At 44.6% G+C, this 21,964-nt stretch overlaps 1 protein-coding gene across 1 annotated transcript in view; it reads right to left on the bottom strand.

The window, feature by feature from the left end:
- Positions 1-2,219: 2,219 nt before the first annotated feature.
- The window catches only part of LOC310822481 (ubiquitin-associated and SH3 domain-containing protein B-like), a gene marked incomplete at both ends in the record, with an annotated part of 30,195 nt that continues 10,450 nt past the window's right edge, over positions 2,220-21,964 (bottom strand). The window contains 13 exons of the mRNA XM_083694828.1: positions 2,220-2,357; positions 2,564-2,673; positions 2,905-3,011; positions 3,285-3,429; positions 5,085-5,177; positions 5,400-5,522; positions 6,322-6,454; positions 7,002-7,134; positions 7,959-8,161; positions 8,416-8,585; positions 9,245-9,443; positions 11,792-11,978; positions 12,181-12,234. Of these exons, the coding sequence (XP_083550954.1) occupies positions 2,220-2,357; positions 2,564-2,673; positions 2,905-3,011; positions 3,285-3,429; positions 5,085-5,177; positions 5,400-5,522; positions 6,322-6,454; positions 7,002-7,134; positions 7,959-8,161; positions 8,416-8,585; positions 9,245-9,443; positions 11,792-11,978; positions 12,181-12,234 (1,795 nt within the window). The remainder of the gene's footprint in view (positions 2,358-2,563; positions 2,674-2,904; positions 3,012-3,284; positions 3,430-5,084; positions 5,178-5,399; positions 5,523-6,321; positions 6,455-7,001; positions 7,135-7,958; positions 8,162-8,415; positions 8,586-9,244; positions 9,444-11,791; positions 11,979-12,180; positions 12,235-21,964) is intronic.

Here is a 21,964-nt window from a genome sequence, read left to right as displayed (position 1 = left end):
CAACTTCTCTTGGGGGATTATCACATTTGGAGGGACTCATTTTGTGCACATACTTTTTGGGATTCATTCAGCTTCACTATGACAAATGATAACTGTGCACTTTAACATGAATTTCATACATAATTAGAATTTTCCACAATAATAAATAACAATTCACAATGAACCATATCTTTGTCATTCGAACATAAAAGTGGTTAACATCTTTTTGAAAAAAAAGTGATTCACATATTTTTTCGAAAATTATCAAATTAGCTCAATTTATGGTTTTGATTTGATTTGATCAACACTGGAGCTACTCTGTAACATTAATTAAAATTATTTTGGATCCCTGAAAAGTACACACAACATACCTACAACATACATAAAAATGTTGATTACAATTAATGATAGGATTGATAAACTAGTGAAGGCATAAATTACTTGTCAATTGGTCAGTCAATACTGAGACATCAGCTTTACTCTAAGGCACTCTACAGCAACAGCAACAACAACAACAACAACAAACAACAACAACAACAGCAACAACAACAAACAAACAACAACAACAACAAGGTATGTTACCCAATGCACTGCATCGGTGGTCCTCTGTGGCTCAGTTGGTAGAGCACGGTGCTAACAATACTTAGGTCGTGGGTTTGATTCCTGCTGGGACCATATATACTGAAATGTATGCACTCAGCTAAATGGCAGATATTACTGCACATTGGCATAATGTAATCGCCACCTGAGAAATACATGTACACTATAGTTGTATCATGGGACAGTTTTCTTTTTTATATCTATGTTTGATATCTGGATAGCTCTTCAACTGATGAAAGAAAGGCTCTTCATATTGATTATAAAAATTGGAGAGATCTCTCTAGTGCAGTGGTTCACAACTTTACTGTGTTTTCAATGTTGTTTAATTTGAAAAAGGGATTCTAACAACAACAAAGAGGTCTCCTCGACACTTTCTTGGGGCTGGATAAATGTAACCACTCCCAAATTCATAGATGGAGCTATGGATGCAAGGACTGACTGCCCATGAGATGAAAATGATCATGGTTTTAACCATTAAAGCTATAAAGTGTTTGTTTACAATTACATTGTGTATAAACAATGCAGTAAAACAAGCATACATTTTGGATTCTGATGGGATGAGACAGTTGAACTAAGTTCATGAGGCATTTGTAAAAAATGTTAAAAAAAAAATCGTAGATCCCTCCCACCCCCCCCAAAACTGAAATGTTATCACTGAGGGAACACTTTTCTCCTGTATCCAGTAATATCCTTCAAGAATCAATGGCTACGTATTCTTCATTTAAAAGTCAAAACACGGATTTACCAACCCAAGATTGCCCCTTTAACCTAGTTCAACAGCCATACAGTTATAACAGCGTAATAAACATTGAATTTCAAGCAATTCCTAGACCTCACCTTTGATTGTCAACAGTGCATTTAGTGCATTTACCCAAGACTCTTTTCAACCTGGGATGATAAATGTGGCTCATTGTAATGCATGGAATGGAATAAGGAATGGTATCAAACACTTCCGTTCCATGCTTTCCAATGAGCCCGTCTTCCGATTTCTACCTCCACCCCGGATTGTATTTATTCAAGAGATCATTGGTTGAGTTGTGCATGTTTTGTTTCAGGTGCTGGCTGCTAGACACTGAGCTGGGAAACTCCCCGAGAGATGGCTTGAAGCCAGATGCCTACTGATAATAACATCCGCCCTTGTCAACTATGAATCTGCAGATGGGAGAAGAGATGCTTTTGCTTTCTGAAGACAAATTTTGGTTTTTGTTTTGTTTTGTTTTTAACGAGGTCAACATTTGCAACCTTGTGACTCCTCTCTGGCACTCAGTTCACATTGTGCAATTTTCAAAATGTCAAAATGGCTGCTGTGCTACTGGCCACAATGTCATCTGAAACTTTGTGCTCTACGATCAACCAGGCATGTCATAGCCTTGACATAGCCTTGACATAGCCCTGTCATAGGCCTGACATAGCCCTCTCATAGCCCTCTCATAGCCCTGTCATAGGCCTGTCATAGGCCTGTCATAGCCCTGTCATAGGCCTGACATAGCCCTCTCATAGCCCTCTCATAGCCCTCTCATAGCCCTCTCGTAGCCATGTCATGGCAGGGTCTCCCTCCAGTCAAAGCTGTGGATGTATGAGTGACCATGTATGAGTGGGATGATGGTGGTGGTTCAGTGCATATGTGATGACGGGGGGTGTCATTCCTGTTGCAGGGTCTTCCTCCAGTCAAAGCTTTGGTTGGGCCCATGTGTGAGGGGGAGGATGGGCGGGTCCACTAGCTGCCACACCCCCGTGTCTCCTTGCTCCTCACAGCAACAGAAACCCAGGTAGGGGATCTACAGTAGGACAGAAGAACAACCCTTATATAACAGACAGACAGACAGACAGACAGACAGACAGACAGACCGACAGAGAAAAACAGACAGAGAGAGAGAGAGAGAGAGACCGAGACACAGAGAAAAGGAAAGGGAGAGAGAGATGAGTGAAGGTAAAGTGTAAACAGAGAGATCAAAATAATTGTGGATAAAAAGCACTACCCGACCTGCTTGACTACTTCTATGAAGTCCCTGGTGCGCTGGGGGATGCGTCCCTGTAGCTGTCTCGTGCAGGCCTCCAGAGAGGCAGCGTGGGCAACTATCAGCACATTGTTTCCTACAGAGAAAGAGACCAGAGGAGTGACACATGAATACTATCCCACACATACTGTATACCACACACACTGTACACCACACACACACACACACACACACACACACACACACACACACACACACACACACACACACACACACACACACACACACACACACACACACACACACACACACACACACCATCCAAAGTAGTTTTCGCAGGGATCCTCAGTAGCCATTATTTTCTTACCCATGTTTTTGCAGGCTGACAGAATGTCTTTGGTAAGCTGGTAACTCCTGCTCATGTACATGTCATACGACTCAGTCAGACTGAGCTTGCTGATGGGGAGCAGAGGTCTGGGCAGACAAACAACAACAACAACAACAACAACAACAACAACAACAACAACAACAACAATGTAGAGTACACAGTTAGACAGAACAATGGTTGACAACATCATGAGCATGGTAGTTTAAAAAGGAAAAATACATTGCATTCCACCTTCATAGTTTTAATTGTGTTTGTTGTTTTCTCTGTGTGTGTTATGCCTGCTGCTGCTTTCATTACTTAGCCAAATTGCAGCAATGGTAAAATAAAGATGTTTCTGAATCTAAATCCGTAGATATCACCTGTATGACGTGTCCACGCTGAAGTGGGCTGCAGCCAGGTCTGAGGTTGGGATCCAGGCAGGTAAGGCGCTCCCCGATATCCACTTGGTCCATTCAAACAGTCCTGGCTCCACACGGATCTTTAGCCTGCCATCCTGCTGTAGACCTGTAGAGGGAGATAGAGACACATTAGATTAGATTAGATTAGATTAGATTCAACTTTATTGTCATTGTGCAGAGTACAAGTACAGAGACAACGAAATGCAGTTAGCGTCTAACCAGAAGTGCAAAATAGCAGAAAGTGCAATGAACAGTATTTACAGGTAGTGCAATATATGATCAGTAGTAGTGCAGTATGATATAGTATAATATAAGCAGTATAATATAGCAGTGCAGTATAGCAGTATGTGAGTAGCAGTAGCATTATAGCAGAATAAATAGTTACAGTATGAGCAGTGTAGCAGCATATGAGCTGTATGGGTAATGCAGTCTAGCAGTATATATGTATTAACAGTAACATGAGGTAGATGCAGAATAAATATAAATATGGAATGCCGTATAAACAGTATAAACAAGTATGTACAGTATGTGCAGTAGTATTAAAGAAAATATAGGATATGTGCATTATGTGCGTTATGAACAGTATGAACAGTATGAACAGGTATGTACAGAAGAGCAGTGGTATTGAGTAAGAGCAGGGGAGGGGAGTATAGTGCAATAGTGCAATTGTCCGGGTGGGGGGGGGGGGGGGGGGGTTGCGGGGGTAGTAGGTTGTCAGGTAGGTGTAGTGTTCAAGTTCAGCAGGGTGACAGCCGCAGGGAAGAAGCTGCCTCTGAACCTACTGGTTCGGGTGCGGAGAGACCTGTAGCGCCTCCCGGAGGGGAGTGGGGTGAAAAGTCTGTGGTTGGGGTGAGAGATGTCCTTGATGATGCTGCGTGCCTTACGCAAGCATCGTTTGCCCTGGACAGCCTCGATGGAGGGGAGTGAGGAACCGGTGATGCGTTGGGCAGTCTTCACCACCCTCTGCAGTGCTTTCCGGTCCGATGCCGAGCAGTTGCCATACCATACTGTGACACAGCTGGTAAGGATACTCTCGATGGTGCAGCGGTAGAAGTTCACCAGGATCTGAGGAGATAGATGGACCTTCTTTAGTCTCCTCAGGAAGAAGAGACGCTGGTGAGCCTTCTTTATCAGGGTGGAGGTGTTGAGGGTCCAGGAGAGGTCCTCAGAGATGTGGACACCCAGGAACTTGAAGCTGGTGACTCGCTCCACCTCAGTCCCGTTGATGAGGATGGGGGTGTGTGCGCCAGCTTTAGACTTCCTGAAGTCCACAATGAGTTCTTTGGTCTTCTTGGTGTTGAGAGCCAGGTTATTGTCGTTGCACCACATTGTCGTTGCTACCACATGGTAGACATATTACTACTACACTGGCATAAGGAGATGCTGCTTCAAGAAAGGAAAACTCCTCACACACTGCAACCTATGCTCCTGAGGTCTGAGGTGCATTCAAGGGTGTAACATTCATTACATTGCAGATAGACATTATTCCCTAGTCCACATGACACTCATACTTGTTCTAGCATGTTCTACCATGTTATGTATTTCTATCTGATCGCTCTGATTGCATAACACCCCCCTGACCAAGCGAAGACCAAATGGTCAAAACATTGCCAATAAACACTTTTGTTTAGATTGTAGTGTGTGGGGTGTTTCCTTTCTTTCTTGCTGAACGTATAACAATAAACGTAGATACCCGGAGTCCCTGCTGTCGGTTATGTTTTATTCAAGTGTCATTGTCCGCACAGTGTTATTTTTGCTTACCTTTGAGGATGTTCTGAGCCGTCTGCACGCAGCGCAGAGAGGGTGAAGAGTAGACAAAGTCTATCGTTGTTTTGCTCTCCAACAAAGCCTCACCTGCAACACACACACACACACACACACACACACACGCGAAATAAATCTAATATAGACATGGAACTGATGGAGTTGACAACACCAATGTTGACAACAGGGGAGGCTGGTGGAGGTAAAAATCAGATGGACACATGTTTGATACCATTCTTTATCCCATTCCATGCATTACAAGGAGCCCGATTTCTACCTCCACCAGCCTCCCCTGTTTGACAACACACATACCCACTAGCTGCGCCTGTGTAGATCCAAGCACAGTGATAGGTGAATCCATGGCGTAATCTCGGATCCCTCCATTCCACATGGGCAGGGTGGTTGGCATGTTTAGGTTGGTACGTACATATCTACCTGCAAAGCACATCAACACACATCTGTTAATGTCTCAAAGCTCAAGGGATGCTGGTAGCCTCTGGACATTTGCACAAGGTATATATGGGGTGTGTGACACACATTGAACTTGTCTACTACTTTCAGAATGTACTCAAATGAGATGTGTCACTTGGCCAGTTTCAGACCTTGCTAACGGATCTGTCGTCTGAGGAATGGACATATTTTAATTTATTATATTGTGCAAATTGATGCAGTATGTAATTAATGAATTCTATTATGTTTGTAATTCTGAATGTCAATAATAACAACAATAATAATAATAATAACTAGAAAAATAAGTTCCGGAAGAATGTTTGTGGACTTGCAAAGTGTTTTGGTAATGGAAGAGAGATGGTTTAGTTGGTTGGTTGGATGGATAGAATGTTAGATAGATAGATACATAGATACATAGATAGATAGATAGATAGATAGATAGATAGATAGATAGATAGATAGATAGATAGATAGATAGATAGATAGATAGATAGATAGATAAAATATGGCTGTAACGTAACAAAATGTGGAAAAAGTGAAGGGGTCTGAATACTTTCCGAATGCACTGTATGTATTTTACATATATATATATATATATATATATATATATATATATAAAATACATACAGTGCATATATATATAGTATATATGTATATATATATAGTGTATATGTTATATTATATAACATATATTATATGTCTCAAAGCTCAAGGGATGCTGGTAGCATCCCTTGAGCTTTGAGACATAGGGTGTGACTTCAGATTAACCTTTGGATCAGCTCACCTTTGACGTCGGAGCACAGGGACATCCAGTGTTTCCCAAACACCACGTCCATCCTCTCACCATGGCGACACACTAACAGGGTTCTCTTGGGCTGCCATGAGTTTGGTTCTTTTGGGCTCCTACTCCAAAGGACCTGCAAAATGTTCTGAATAGTTCTGAATAATTTATATGGTGGGTGGAATCCAGGGGAGGCTGGTGGAGTTAAGTTATCAGAAGACGGGCTCATTGCTAATTTTGGGCCTACTTCCAGACTAAAAACCGGAATTATGGTGGAGATTCTCCACTGGGAGTGCCTTCTACTCCATAAAATGTCATGTCTGGGAAACCACCCCTAAAAGTTAGCTACAGTATTAGCATAATAATCCTCTTTCTGATCTGTAATCCATACATTGCATACAGTACATCAGGTGATCGGGAGGCACATGGGAGGCACATGTGTTTGATACCACTCCTCATTCAATTCCATGCAATGCAATGAGCCTGTCCTCTGATTTCTACCTCCACCAGCCTCCCCTTCAGTACATCATATGGTTGTGTATCAAATCCGCACACTCAAATGCTCCACCACGTACCTTTACTTACAAGATAAACAGACCAACGTTTAGATCCTACAAGGATCTTCGTCGGGTCATTTGAGTGCTTTATAGACTTGTTCTCTGATATCATCTCTGACATCATACCTGCATGGAACATATGAGGCTCACGGTGGGCATTTCCCTAGGGCTTGTGTTGTCAAGGCGACGACTGCCGAACATGCCCCACTCTCTGCTCCCTTTGTTTGAGGAGACGGAGCAGCTGAAGAAAGAGTGGGATCTGTAGGAGATAGAGGACGAGAGTTACTCTCACGCACACGCATGCAAACACACACACACACACACGCACACGCACACGCACACTCACACCCACACACACTCACTCACCCACTCACACACACACGCACACTCACACACTCACTCACCCACTCACACACACACACACACACACACACACACACAAACACACACACACACACACACAAACGTCTTCTAAGTCATCATCATCACGATCAGAACTCTCCTTGCTCTCCCAGGTGTTCTGGGGACTGGGCCTTACATCAGAGGTGGGTTAGGGTTAGGGTTAGGGTTGGGGTTAGGGTTAGGACTGGGCCTTACATCAGAGGTGGGTTAGGGTTAGGGCTAGGGTTAGGGTTAGGGTTAGGGTTAGGACTGGGCGTTACATCAGAGGTGGGTTAGGGTTAGGGCTAGGGTTAGGGTTAGGACTGGGCCTTACATTAGAGGTGGGTTAGGGTTAGGGCTAGGGTTAGGGTTAGGGTTAGGGTTAGGACTGGGCCTTACATTAGAGGTGGGTTAGGTTTAGGGCTAGGGTTAGGGTTAGGGTTAGGGTTAGGACTGGGCCTTACATCAGAGGTGTATATGATAAATATGTTGTTGTCAAAGAGGCATGGTGCATCTGGCATGGTGCATCTACAGCTGTGTTTCTAAACATTGGTCCAGGGAACCCATAGGGGTGCACAACATGTTCTGTTCTAGCCCAGCACTAACACACCTGATTCAACTTATCAAGATCCTCCTGACTGATGTTAGAGCTGGGCCTAGAGCAAAAAGCATGCACACCCGGTAGTTTTAGGGGTCTCTTACCCATGAAAGACCCAGGTGTCGCACTCATCAGCACTGCAGGTGTAGTTCTCAGGCAGTAGTCCGGACTGCCCGGTGTTCATCGAGTACCCATAGATCCAGCCCAGGCTGACACTTCTCTGTTCTGGGGACATGATATAGTCACCAGGCACCAGATCCAACTCATCTGCACTCTGAGGCACGTAGGGGTACATCACCCTCAGGGTCTGAGATGGAGCATAGTAGAGTAGGGTAGAGTGGAGTAGAGTAGAGTAGAGTAGAGTAGAGTAGAGTAGAGTAGAGTAGAGTAGAGTAGAGTAGAGTAGAGTAGCAGAGAGTAGAGAAGAGCAGAGCAGAGTAGAGTAGAGTAGAGCAGAATTGAATAGGATTGAATATAATAGAATATAGTTGTATTTAGTGTGAAATGTGTCCATAGGCATATCAACAGGTCAGGTCGGGCATATGCAAATGCAGTAGATACCTCATGGTTGGCGGTCCTCTTGTCCCGGGAGATGAGGACAGCGAGCCAATCACAGCCCAGCTTGACCTGAACGCCCTCAGCCAGTTTCTCCAGAGAGGCCAGGTGATCAATTGAGAATTGGTAGGCTAGCGTCATATGGAGCTGTTTCGTATGAGGAACCACATGTATGTCTAGAAGAGAGGAGAGCGGAGGAGAGAAGTACAACTTTAATGAGGGTTAAAAGGCAGACAACACACAGAGCCAGTAAATGTCTGAAACTAAAAAACATTTTATAGTCAAATGTTCTGGCATTTGTCAAAAACATTTGAATGGAAACGTTTTAATCCACTGTGTGTCACCAACACAGATAGAGCATTATGCTGGGGAGAGAACCATAAGCTCCTCAGGCTTTAGCCTCAAAATGATCACTTAAAAGACTAGATTACATTCCCTATCTGACTGCAGCTGTCTGTGAAATACCCACAGGGACAGATCTAGTGGCAGGTTCTCAACCTTTCACATTCTCATCAATAGGGACACAGTATATCTATCTATGTATCTATGTATCTCTGTATCTATCGATCGATCGATCGATCGATCGATCGATCTATCTATCTATCTATCTATCTATCTATCTATCTATCTATCTATCTATCTATCTATCTATCTATCTATCTATCTATCTATCTATCTATCTATCTATCTATCTATCTATCTATCTGTCTGCCTGTCTATCTATTAGGGTTGGGCGATACACTTTCTTAGTCATGATATTACTTATCACAACATGTTCTAATATTAAATACTGCCCCAGCCCCTACTATCCATCTATCCGTCCATTTGTTCCCACCTGCTTTCTTGGCAGCAGCGGCGGCAAAGTCAGCAGCAAACTGCATGATGACGTCACCGGTCCGCTCCTCGACAAACAGGCCTATGAAGTTGGGGGCGGCGTAAAGTGTCAGAGGAAGCCGGGTGGGGAAGTGACCCCTCCACTGGCTTACGGTGGTCTGCAAGGCCTCACACAGGGAATTCACCTTCTGGTCCGGGCACTAGAGATACAAAGGATTGTAGAGAACATGGCCCCTCGTGCCAGGCCAGGCCAGGCCTGTTTAACACGAAACATTCCTTTAGTAGACATGCGACTAGTTGTTGACTGGCCCAAACGGGGCAGCTGGGCTAAAAGTCAGTCACCCCTCCTCCCTCCGTTCATTACACCTGGAACAAAGGACATGCCACGAGTCTAACCCGTTTGGAAAGTTTGGATTTCCTCCAACTAAACGCTACCAAGAAGCTAATTATTATTATTACCGCTGCGATAAGCACTCTAAAGATTGCAACAACCGAACCTACCTCTTGAGTCCGCTCGCTGAGCGTTCATCTTGAGTGTCAGTGGACAGTTCTTCAAATGACCAAAGCTCAAGTCACCTCAAAGTAATTATGCGGGTTCATTATATCGTTTGTACAAGGCATTGTGTGCTAGTGTAATTTAGATAAATATAAATATATCTGCCGCCACTTAGCCACGTGTTCTGAAGTGCGAGTTTGCCGAACCCCGTGTGAGAATCTGCCGGTCACTGTCGTGCTGTACGCTGTATAGCTCCCACATATATGATACAATTGCCTAGCTATTGATTCATTTGATACGATATTCTAACGACTGATTCATTCTTAACAGATGTGTATCGTGCGCCAAACCAGTATTCCATTCAGTCAGTATTCTCTTCCCCTCATTCCCTTCAGTCATTCCTTACCTCATTTGTTTTGTGCTGTTTTATATTACTGTTAAGTTAGCAAATAAAGCTTTCTTTGTGTTTTGAGGTGTGTGTGTGTGTGTGTGTGTGTGTGTGTGTGTGTTTTTGTGTGTGTGTGTGTGTGTGTGTGTGTGTGTACGTTTGCATCCATGAAAACTTAGAATCCACTACTTGGTTAAGGAAATGTAAGGATAATTCTGAGTTTAACTTAAAGTTAACGTTTAACTTAACTAACTTACTTTTATCAAATCTTTAATGGTGCCCCGCCTTTATTGTTAATGTTTGATTGGAATAAAGCAGATACATCATAAACAAATTGGATATTGATTTATTCCATGTGTAACCATTGTTATTTGGGAGTTCTGGGAGCTACAGCGTTAATACGTTACCTTCTAGGTTATGCAAATTAGTTGTGCACGCCGTAGAGACTTACTCCGTAGACACAGACATGCATTCCCTGCTCATATCGTGCCAATGTGCTTAATAAACTTTTCAAAGGTAAGAATTACTTTTGTGGGATCTTTTGCATTGACTTGTTAGCCCTCAGGATATGGTATCTCCATTGATAATGTGGTGTCAATGTGTTTGATTAAATGTTTTACGGTTATTAGTTAGTACTTGAGTCATGTTAGCTTTTGTTGGTCTCTGGTTTCACAGGACCGAGTTTGTACAGCTAGCCAATGTCAATGCAAAGTTGTGTTTATGCAGTGTTTTCGCACATAATTCTGTGTGCACCCATTAGTGCAGGGGAGGGTGGTGGAGGTAGAAATCAGAGGACAGGCTCACTGTAATGCATGGAATGGAATGATGAATGAGGAATTATTACCATTACTCATTCTATTCCACGCATTATAATGAGCCCGTCCTCTGATTTCTACCTCCACCAGCCTCCCCTGCATTAGTGAGTCATCACAGCAGCACAGAAACACTCTATTATTAGCTCACTCATAGACCATGGTTTCAAAAATACAATAACATTTTATCAGCCCATCTTGTAACAATGGGAACTTGTCTTCTGCTCTGCTCTCAAATACCTCCTCATTGTAGAGCCCATTCTCCAACTTCTACCTCCCCCAGCCTCACCCGATATGATGTCCCTGGTCTGTCCTATATAAACTCACTGTGGGGGGACATGCAGCGTTCGGCCTGTAGAGGGAGCTACAGGACCGTGGCCAGGTTGCGGAAGCGAGGCTTTGTTGCGCACCTGTTGCAAATGAAGCCTCGTTAACTAAATGGTTTAAGAGGTGTGTGCCTCTGCTTTCAAGGGAGGGCTGGAAAGCTGTGACTGAAAAGTCGACCAGGACCTGACGTATACGAGTGATTAACGTGTACACTGAGCAAATAAACAGGGTTTCCCTTACCATACCTCTTGAGTCCGCCTCTGTGTTAAAGGACATTGGTACAATTGTAACCCTGTTTATTTGCTCAGTGTACACGTTAATCACTCGTATACGTCAGGTCCTGGTCGACTTTTCAGTCACAGCTTTCCAGCCCTCCCTTGAAAGCAGAGGCACACACCTCTTAAACCATTTCGTTAACGAGGCTTCATTTGCAACAGGTGCGCAACAAAGCCTCACTTCCGCAACCTGGCCACGGTCCTGTAGCCCCCTCTACAGGCCGAACGCTGCATGTCCCCCCACACTCACCATGAAGAACGAGCAGAGTGTGATATGAGGAAAGATGTTATGAGCCCCGTTCTTGCCGCAGGTGATGCGGGACTGATGCCAGAAGTGATGCAGCTGGTTCTGCAGGGGCCCACTGGGCCGCAGGTACAGGATATACTCTCTGGGGAGGGAGTCGTCTAGGAACGGGTCGTCGACATGGCCGAAGAGCCTAGTGTGGAGAGGGAGGAAGCAGACCATTACTGAGATACCATATTGTGTGTGTGTGTGTGTGTGTGCCTGCACACACACACACACATGCACACACACACACACACACACACACACACACACACACACACACACATCTCAGCAGAGGGCAGTCTAACAACTGATTTCCAGCTGCACAAGTGACAGTTCCAATTAGGGCTCACCATTCGCATGCTACCTGGACACTTCTGCTTCCCGTGGATACCAGTGCCTTCAGTCTGCAGAGAGAGAGAGAGAGACAGAGAGACAGAGAGACAGAGAGAAAAAAAAAAAGAAAGACTGTCACCACACTTCTGTTTTCTTCCAATACATAGCTTCATCCTACAGTCTAAGTAGTGTATCAGTGCATTGTCTCATGACTGGGGACGTCATGACTACGCAACGCTCTGAGCCTCAACTGACGGAGTCCCGCTATCTGACATGAGACAGTGGTGCTAGTGTGGATATCAAAACAGAACCTCTATGTCATGTGCTACTCTGTGACACATTGGCCCACCAAATATCAACAAACATGTGATGGGCCTGAAACTTGGGATATATCTGAAAAGAAAGGGAAGGATATGATAGATTGTAAGTGCTGGTTTAGGACCGGTAGCAAGCACTGCAGGTTGACCATTAAGAACAGGGAGGAGGCAGAATGTTGAGGCTGTGGAGATTTCACACTTATTTTTCTCCCCTCAGGGGAGTTTCTTCCTTGGCTTACTCCTGGAGGTCTATAATTTGGTGCTAGATCATATTGTTTGTATTGTATTTATTGTTTATATTGTTCAGTATTATTTCGTTGTGAAGCACTTTGTGACATTTGTCTATGTAAAAAACGCTATACAAATAAACTGATTGATGGTTTAATGAGGAATCACACACATCACACATTGATGACACTTTGGCTCCTCCGCACCCTCCACTGGCTCCCGGTAGCAGCTCGCGTCAAATTCAAGACCCTGGTGCTCGCCTACCGGGCGGCAAAGGGAACAGCCCCTCCCTACTTGCAAGCAATGGTTAGCCCCCAAACCCCTGCAAGATCACTCCACTCCTCCACCTCGGCTGCCCGCCTGACACCGCCGCCTCTACGTGGATGCAGTGGCCGTGCTACTCGGTCACGGCTTTTCACCGTCCTGGCGCCCCGCTGGTGGAATGAGCTTCCCACAACGGTCAGGACTGCAGAGTCACTTCCGATCTTCCACCGTAGATTGAAAACCCATCTCTTCAAGCTACATCTTAACAGTCCCTCCTAAAGACCGCTTCACCCTCACTACCCCCCCTATACTAACCCTAACCCCGAGACCTCTTCTCCCCTGTTACCCCCTGTACTAGTTCTCTCCTGCTAATAAAATATAAAAAAAAATGTTTTTAAAAACTAGCCTACTGGCATTACGACTGCCAATGGCCCCTGGTGTGAGCATTGATTATTTTGTCTTATGATGACTGTTGGATAGTTGATTCACTTACTTAAACAAATGTATTTGTTGTACGTCGCTTTGGATAAAGGTGTCTGCTAAATGCCATAAATGTAAAAATGTAAAATGACTACTCTTGACTGTTAAATCCAATGTTAACTGTGGTTAGTTAGATGCACCCACAACTAATACTGAACTGCAGTGGCTTTCAGTCCAAAAGAAGGTGAGAGGACCGAACTGAAGGCAGGCTGTGTCCAGAAGATGGAGGAAGACACTTGTCTTCTTTTCTCCACAGAAAATACTAATTGGCAATAGGGGGTCCTGCTACTGACCACAGCATAGACTGCAGAGTCACTACCAATCTTCCGCTGTAGATTGAACACCCATCTCTTCAGGCTACATCTTAATGGTCCCTCCTAAAGATCTCCCCCACTACCCCCTGTATAAGTTTCTCTCCTGTTAATAATAACAAATAAAAAAAAATCCTTCTTCTAGCATTGTGACTGCCTATGGCCCCTGGTCTGAGCATTGATTTCTTTATCTTATGATGACTGATGGATAGATGATTCACTTACTTAAACAAATGTATTTGTTGTAAGTCGCTTTGGATAAAGGCATCTACTAAATGCTATAAATGTAAATACATAGTCCTAGGCAACCAAATTGCTGATACGCTCAGGAAGGCGGGGGTGATTATTAATTGGCGTGCTCTAGGCCAATGGGGTAGATTAACAAGAATAAGAACCATGGTAACTAGATGATTAGGCTGGCCTTTTTTTTTTTACAATATCAATAAACACTTAATTCACTATTTCAGAATAAAACAATGAATATCAAACATTAGTCCGTTTATGCTGCTAGTGCATTAGGTGATGCCAGTGGAGGCCAGTGGAGGATGTCATCATTGTAATGCATGGAATGGAATCATGGAATGGAATCAGGAATGGTATTTCTAGTGCATGTGTGATGCCATTCCTCATTCCATTCCATGCAGCCAAGCTGACAGCAATGCCGGCTGAGAGCGGCCACTCTGTTCCATCAGCTGTAGTCTCGTTTCCATTGGCTGATCAGTGCTGTGCCAGGTTCATCACAAGTTCAGTCACAGTTTTAGAGTCACCCAGTCCAGGTGGAGGTAGAAATTGGAGGACGGACTCATTGTAATGCATGGGAGGGAATGAGGAATGGTATCAAACACGTGTGTCATTGCATTCCATGCATTACAATGAGCCTGTCCTCCGATTTCTACTTCCACCAGCCTGCCCTGGAGCAAGCAGAAGCACAGTGAACCCAGCGGAAACCCTCCAGACAGCACTCAGAAGCTCAGTAGAGGACAGGTTACTCCCCTGGGTAGGAGGAAACCTTGAGAAAAAGCATGTGCTTTGTAGTGTGTGCTATTAAAAAGGTTTTAATAGCACACTACAGATGTGTGTGTGTGTGTGTGTGTGTGTGTGTGTGTGTGTGTGTGTGTGTGTGTGTGTGGAGGAGGCTACTACAGCATTGAACATCAACAATGTGCGTCAGAACCACCATCATCACTTCCAGTTCTCATGAGACTGATATGGTTGTCTTGCCCGCGTAACTAAATCGAACAGACGTGTGTGTGTACGGTGTGTGTGTGTGTGTGTGTTTGTGTTTCTCCCCTCTGTGAGACAGCTTCCTACATCCAGCCACACCCGGAGGCCTGGCTAACAAGCAGGAGGCATCTGTGATTGGATTAGCCTTATCAAGCGCTCATAATCTAATTAGACACTACTTACACTGAAAAAAAAGGCTAATTTGATTTTCCACTCTAGGGCCCAGGCAAGCAGTTGAATCCGCAGAGGATCCGGATGTGTCCTGTATGTGTGTGTGTGTGTGTGTGTGTGTGTGTGTGTGTCCTTGCATTCTGCATACCGCCCTCTGTTTCATGACTGTCTTAGCAGGGTACAAGAAAGGTGCTCCCTGGCTGTCTGAAACCCTGCAAGCTTGTAGAATAGGGCTCCGGTCAGCTGAGAGGAAATGGAGAAAATCTGGCCTCCCTGATGATCTAAACCCTTATCTCTCTCCTCCTCAACTACATCTCATCTGCATCAGCTGCTAAAGCTTTATTGAACTACCATTCCAAAATTCAATCCTCTGTCTCTAACCCAAGGAAACTGTTCTCCACATTCTCCTCACTCCTCAACCCTCTTCCTCCCCCTCCTCCCTCCTCTCTGTCTGCCGATGACTTTGTCACCTATTTTGAAAAGAAGGTTGATGACATTAGCAACTCCTTCCCTCTACCTCTCACCAATAATGCTATCTTTCCTCCCAAACCCACTGTGCAACACTCAGTCTCTGGTTTATCAGATTTCTCCCCCCTCTCCCCTGATGAAACTGGTCACATCCAAGCGGGCAACTACCTGCCCCCTCGATCCTATCCCCTCCCCCCTTCTCCAATCCATCTCCAAATACCTCCTTCCGTTCCTTACCACTTTAATCAATTCCTCTCTATCCACAGGATCTGTCCCAGCTGCCTTCAAGACAGCCAGAGTCAAGCCTCTTCTCAAGAAACCAACTCTTGACCTGTCTGCTGTCCATAACTACAAACCGGTATCCCTTCTCTCCTTCTTATCTAAAAGCCTTGAACATGCTGTTTCTAACCAACTGTCTAACTACCTCCTTCAGAAAAACTTCCTTGACCCCCACCAATCCGGCTTTAAAGCTGGGGACTCTACTGAAACTGCTCTCCTCGCTGTCACGGAGGCCCTCCACTCCGCTCAAGCTTCCTCCCTCTCTTCTGTTCTCATTCTTCTGGACCTGTCCGCTGCATTCGACACAGTAAACCACCCGATCCTTCTCTCCACTCTCTCAGTATTGGGCATCTCTGGCTCTGCACTCTCCTGGTTTGCATCCTACCAGGCCGGTCGCTCCTACCAGGTGACGTGGAGAGGATCGCTGTCCTCTCCATGAGCCCTCACCACTGGGGTCCCCCAACTTTTTCTCTCTTTCCCCCCTTCTGACTCACAGGTGGCAACACGTGTCTCGGCATGTCTTGCAGACATTTCTGCTTGGATGTCAGCCCACCACCTCAAGCTCAACCTTGACAAGACTGAGCTGCTCTTCCTCCCAGGGAAAGCCTGCCCTCTCCAAGACTTCTCCATCACAGTAGAGAACTCTACTGTGACCTCCTCCCATACAGCCAAGAACCTTGGGGTTATCCTTGACAACCACTTATCCTGTGTGGCGAACATCACAGCGACAGCACGCTCCTGTAGATTTTTCCTCTACAACATCAGAAGAATACCTCCATTCCTCACCAGAGAAGCAGCACAACTTTTGGTCCAAGCACTTGTAATCTCTCGCCTTGACTACTGCAACGCAATCTTGGCCAGACTCCCCACCTCTGCCATCAGGCCTCTGCAGCTCATCCAGAACGCTGCCGCTCGTCTGGTGTTCAATCTCCCCAAATTCTCCCATGTCACGCACCTCCTCCGCACCCTCCACTGGCTCCCGGTAGCGGCTCGCATCAAATTCAAGACCCTGGTGCTCGCCTAAAGGGAACAGCCCCTCCCTACTTGCAAGCAATGGTTAGTCCCCAAACCCCTGCCCGATCACTCCACTCTTCCACCTTGGCTGGCCGCCTTGCACCGTCGTCTCTACGTGGATGCAGCGGCCGCGCCACTCAGTCACGGCTTTTCACTGTCCTGACGCCCCGCTGGTGGAATGAGCTTCCCACTACTGTCAGGACTGCAGAGTCACTACCGACCTCCCGCCGTAGATTGAAAACCCATCTCTTCAGGCTACATCTTAACAGTCCCTCCTAAAGACCTCTTCACCCCCACTACCCCCCTGTACTAACCCTAACCCCAACCCTTGAGACCTCTTCACCCCCACTTCCCCCCTGTACAAGTTCTCTCCTGTTAATAATAATACGACTGGCATTACGACCGCCAATGGCCCCTGGTGTGAGCATTGATTACTTTGTCTTATGATGACTGTTGGATAGATGATTCACTTACTTAAACACATGTATTTGTTGTAAGTCGTTTTGGATAAAGGCGTCTGCTGAATGCCATAAATGTAAATGTAAATGTAGAAAGACTTTCCTCTCTCTACCAGGCTTATACACAGCAGGTAATTACTACAGTACGCACACACACATGGAGCTACTTAACTTGAGTGTACTCTCAGCCCAACTATTATTGTGGCTCTTTTGTGTTGGTAGATCTCCTGTGAACCTGTGAATCACTTGTGGATAGCATCTGAGAGAACTAAGCATTATGACTACAATTGAACTATTTTAATAACAGAGGACCATGAATTGAGATGTTGTTGCCTTCAATTTGTAGGCATAGTGTCGGTCTTCAGTCTTCCTGTTTTTTTGGGGTGCAAGGCTCAGTACAATGTGACCATAATATAACAATATAATATATGGCATTTAGCTGATGCTTTTGTCCAAAGTAACTTACATTGCAGTGAGTCAGTATATACAGTCCCAGCAGGAACTGGGCTGAATATGACCACTGTATCACGCATCTGTTTTTTTAAGGTTATTTTTTGGAGTGTGGTAAACTCTCATATTCTTTTTTTTTTTATTATTGGATAGAGACAGTGGAGAAAGACAGGAAAGCAAGGACAGGGCATGCCAGCAGGGCATGGGCCAGATTAGATCCCAACATGGGCATATGTGTAGGCCATGGTGCTCGACTTTCTAATTAATCAAAATGTAAAATGTAAGTAAGTAAAATGTACTTAACTTCATTTACATAAACTTGAAGCCTAATCTAAACTGGCAGCATCACTAAGAACCTTTTCTCTGTTCCTTTATTGCCTCACTTCAATTCTTTACGCTTTGATGAAAAACTGTGTGTTTTTGTTTTTTCAAAAACATTTGTTTTAATTATTTCTTTTATTCTCTAATTTCTGTCTGATGTCTCTCTCTCTCTCTCTCTCTCTCTCTCTCTCTCTCTCTCTCTGTCTGTCTAACTCTCTGTGTGTGTCTCTCTCTGTCTCTCCCTCTCCCTCTCTCTCTCTCTAAGAATAAGGAAATCCATTTTAAATGTTTAAAGTAAGCCTGCCCTGCAGCTGATCAAAGTGGTGGTAAATCTTTTCAGTAGACCATGAGAGCCTTCTCCTCACCAAGCCCTCAGAGTTGGTTAGCTTCTATACCAGGGGAAGCTGGTGTAAGTAGAAATCGGAGGACAGGCTCATTGTAATGCATGCACACATGCACACATGCACACATGTTTGATACCATTCCTTATTCTATTCCATGCATTACAATGAGCCCGTCCTCTGATTTCTACCTCCACCAACCTCCCCTGTTCTGTTCTGTACCACTCCCCGTCCGAGAGTCATCAGATCACACTGCACAGCTGTGTCACAACAAGGCAGTCTTCATGTGTTTATGGTTTACAGAAACTACTTGTGTCAACCCTGATACAGTGTAATTTCTTATTATGCCTGTTCTGCATGGCACAGTGGATTGACAACCAAACAAGATGCAGGCTATGCAAAACAGAACTATACTCCAATTTCTACCTCCACCAGCCTCCCCTGATCAGCCATATGAGCAAACAACAGTCAAGAGTCAGGTGTGTGTGTGTGTGTGTGTGTGTGTGTGTGTGTGTGTGTGTGTGTGTGTGTGTGTGTGTGTGTGTGTGTGTGTGTGTGTGTGTGTGTGTGTGTGTGTGTGTGTGTGTGGAGACATGATTATAATTATAATGAGGAGAGAGAGGCTTGCAAAGTCTTATTTTGGTGGAAAAAGGTTTAAAGATTTTTCGATGGATAGATAGATTTGCTGGGTAGTTGAAAGAAATTGAGATTGTGTTATTATGGTAGCAGATAAAGGGTTAGGGTTAGATAGATAGATAGATAGATAGATAGATAGATACCATTCCTCATTCCGTTTAATACCATTATTCATTACGTTCCATGCATTATAATGAGCCCCTCCTCCAATTTCTACCTCAACCAGCCTCCCCTGCGGCTGACACACAAGTGTTAAAGGTGTGATTCACAAGGAACCACTGAGACAAAGGTGTGTCATTGAGGCTACGAAAGCCAAATGTCATGGTAGTCAGGGGAGGGTAAGATTATCGCCTGTTGACCCTGACTACAGCTCTAGAGACCCAGAGTCTTGAAAGTAAGAACATTGGACTCAAACAAAGTAACTAATTACGGGTGTTATGAGGCCCCTCCTCATTGTTTGATAACAGTTGTGCCCCATCCCCCCTCAACACACACACACACACACACACACACACACACACACACACACACAAATACACCACTGATCCACACATGCACACACACATGCACACACACACCAGCTGACACTGATCTGACCTCTGACCTCCTCGATCAGCTCTGTGGGGAAGTCCCAAGGCTCTGGCCCCTGCATCCTCACACTTCCTGTATACAAACCTGCCAGTCGAGACCCTGCTAACCCGTCACAGTGAAGGTTCCTACAGCAATGGAACAATTCAATGGAATAAGGCCTTCAACAGACCTGGAAAGACACAAACTCTCTTCTGATCAACATTGAATGTCACAAACATCTTATTTAATGGAATCAACCAAACTTAAAGATAGTATGATACATGCCTCTGAGTTCATGTAGTTGGGCCTGTAGCTTCTCCAGCAGGGATGGTTATTAAAGGTCGGGTGTAACTGCTAACTTCTATTCAGGGAAGGTTCTATTTGTTCTGGGAGACTTTTGTTCCCTCTCGCATTGTGCTGCGATGGGGGATACATGCTTCCGCCCTGACAATAACAGAACTGATAATCCTTTTCCTGTTTCACTGTACATTGTTACAGCCTCCCATGCCCCTCACTGTTCTAGCAGCTCTCCAGACAAACGGTAAGAAATGGTAGGAAGTCATGGGTGGAGGACAGGGGAGGCTGGTGGAGGTAGAAATCGGAGGACGGGCTCATTGTAATGCATGGAATGGAATGAGGAATCAAAAATACATACAGTAGCTAGCTCCTTTAAAACTCCCCTAACCGGCTAGGTGGAATATTTGCCATTTGGTGGAATCTTTTTACACACATTATTTTATTTAATCTTTATTTATCCAGGTTAGTCTCATTGAGATACAATTTATTTTTCAAGAGAGACCTGGTACAAGACAGCAGGATACCTGTTAAATCATAGGTGTGTCGAGGCCACAGGGGATAGGATTTGTTACTGGACCTTAAAAGTTCTCTTCAGTTCTTTCCTGTATTCTGCCACACTACAACTATCCTCTAATTATACAGGAAATGAGGTCTTACTGTAGCCTACTTATCGACAATCGTCACAATGAGAGCAATCAAGCTGTCTTCCATGAATCACTAATTATCAACAAAAGCCTCTCTCTAATGTCTTAGTGACTATAAATAGCTATAAACATCCATATCAAACTTCTATTCTAAACACTATTTTGACACTTAAAAATATTTTTAGATACAGTGGGGGAAATAATTATTTGATCCCCTGCTGATTTTGTTAGTTTGCCCGATTACAAAGAAATGAGCGGTCTATAATTTTTATGGTACTTTTATTTTAACAAATAGAGACAGAATATCAACAAAGAAGTCCAGAAAAAACACATTATATAAAGTTATAAATTGATTTGCATTTGATCGAAGGAAATAAGTATTTGATCCCCTACAAACCAGCAAGAATTCTGGCTCATACAGACCGGTTATATGCCCATGAGGCACACAGATTAGTCCTGTCACTTTAGGAACAGTACTCCTAATCTCTGCTTGTTATGGGTATAAAAGACACCTGTCAATAGAATCAATCTCTTCCATTCCAACCTCTCCACCACCATGGGCAAGACCAAAGAACATTCAAAGGACATCAGGGTAAGAGTTGTAGACCTGCACAAGGCTGGAATGGGCTACAAGACCATCAGCAAGAAGCTTGGTGAGAAGGAGACAACTGTTGGTGCAATTATTAGAAAATGGAAGAAATACAAAATAACCATCGATCGCCCTCGGCCTGGAGCTCCATGCAAGATCTTGCCTTGTGGGGTAAGGATGATCATGAGAAGGGTGAGGGATCAGCCCAGAACTACACGGGAGGAGCTTGGTAATGATCTCAAGGCAGCTGGGACCACAGTCACCAAGAAAACCATTGGTAACACACTACACCGTAACGGATTGAAATCCTGCAGTGCCCGCAAGGTCCCCCTGCTCAAGAAGGCACATGTACAGGCCCATCTGAAGTTTGCCAATGAACACCTAAATGATTCAGAGAAGGCTTGGGAGAAGGTGATGTGGTCAGATGAGACCAAAATTGAAGTCTTTAGCATAAATTTGACTCTTCATGTTTGGAGGGAGAGAAATGCTGAATGCTACAATCCCAAGAACACCATCCCCACTGTCAAACACGGAGGTGGAAACATTATACTTTGGGGTTGTTTCTCTGCTAAGGGTACAGGACGAGTTCACTGCATTGAGGGGCCAATGGACGGGGCCTTGTACCATAAGATCTTGGACGAGAACCTGCTTCCCTCAGCCAGAGCACTGAGGATGGGTCGTGGATGGGTCTTCCAGCATGACAATGACCCAAAACATACAGCCAAGGCAACAAAGGAGT

The sequence above is a fragment of the Argentina silus genome, assembly GCF_951799395.1.
Source record: "Argentina silus genome assembly, chromosome: X".
Taxonomy (NCBI): Eukaryota; Metazoa; Chordata; class Actinopteri; order Argentiniformes; family Argentinidae; genus Argentina; species Argentina silus.
This window is presented reverse-complemented; position numbering and strand designations above follow the sequence as displayed.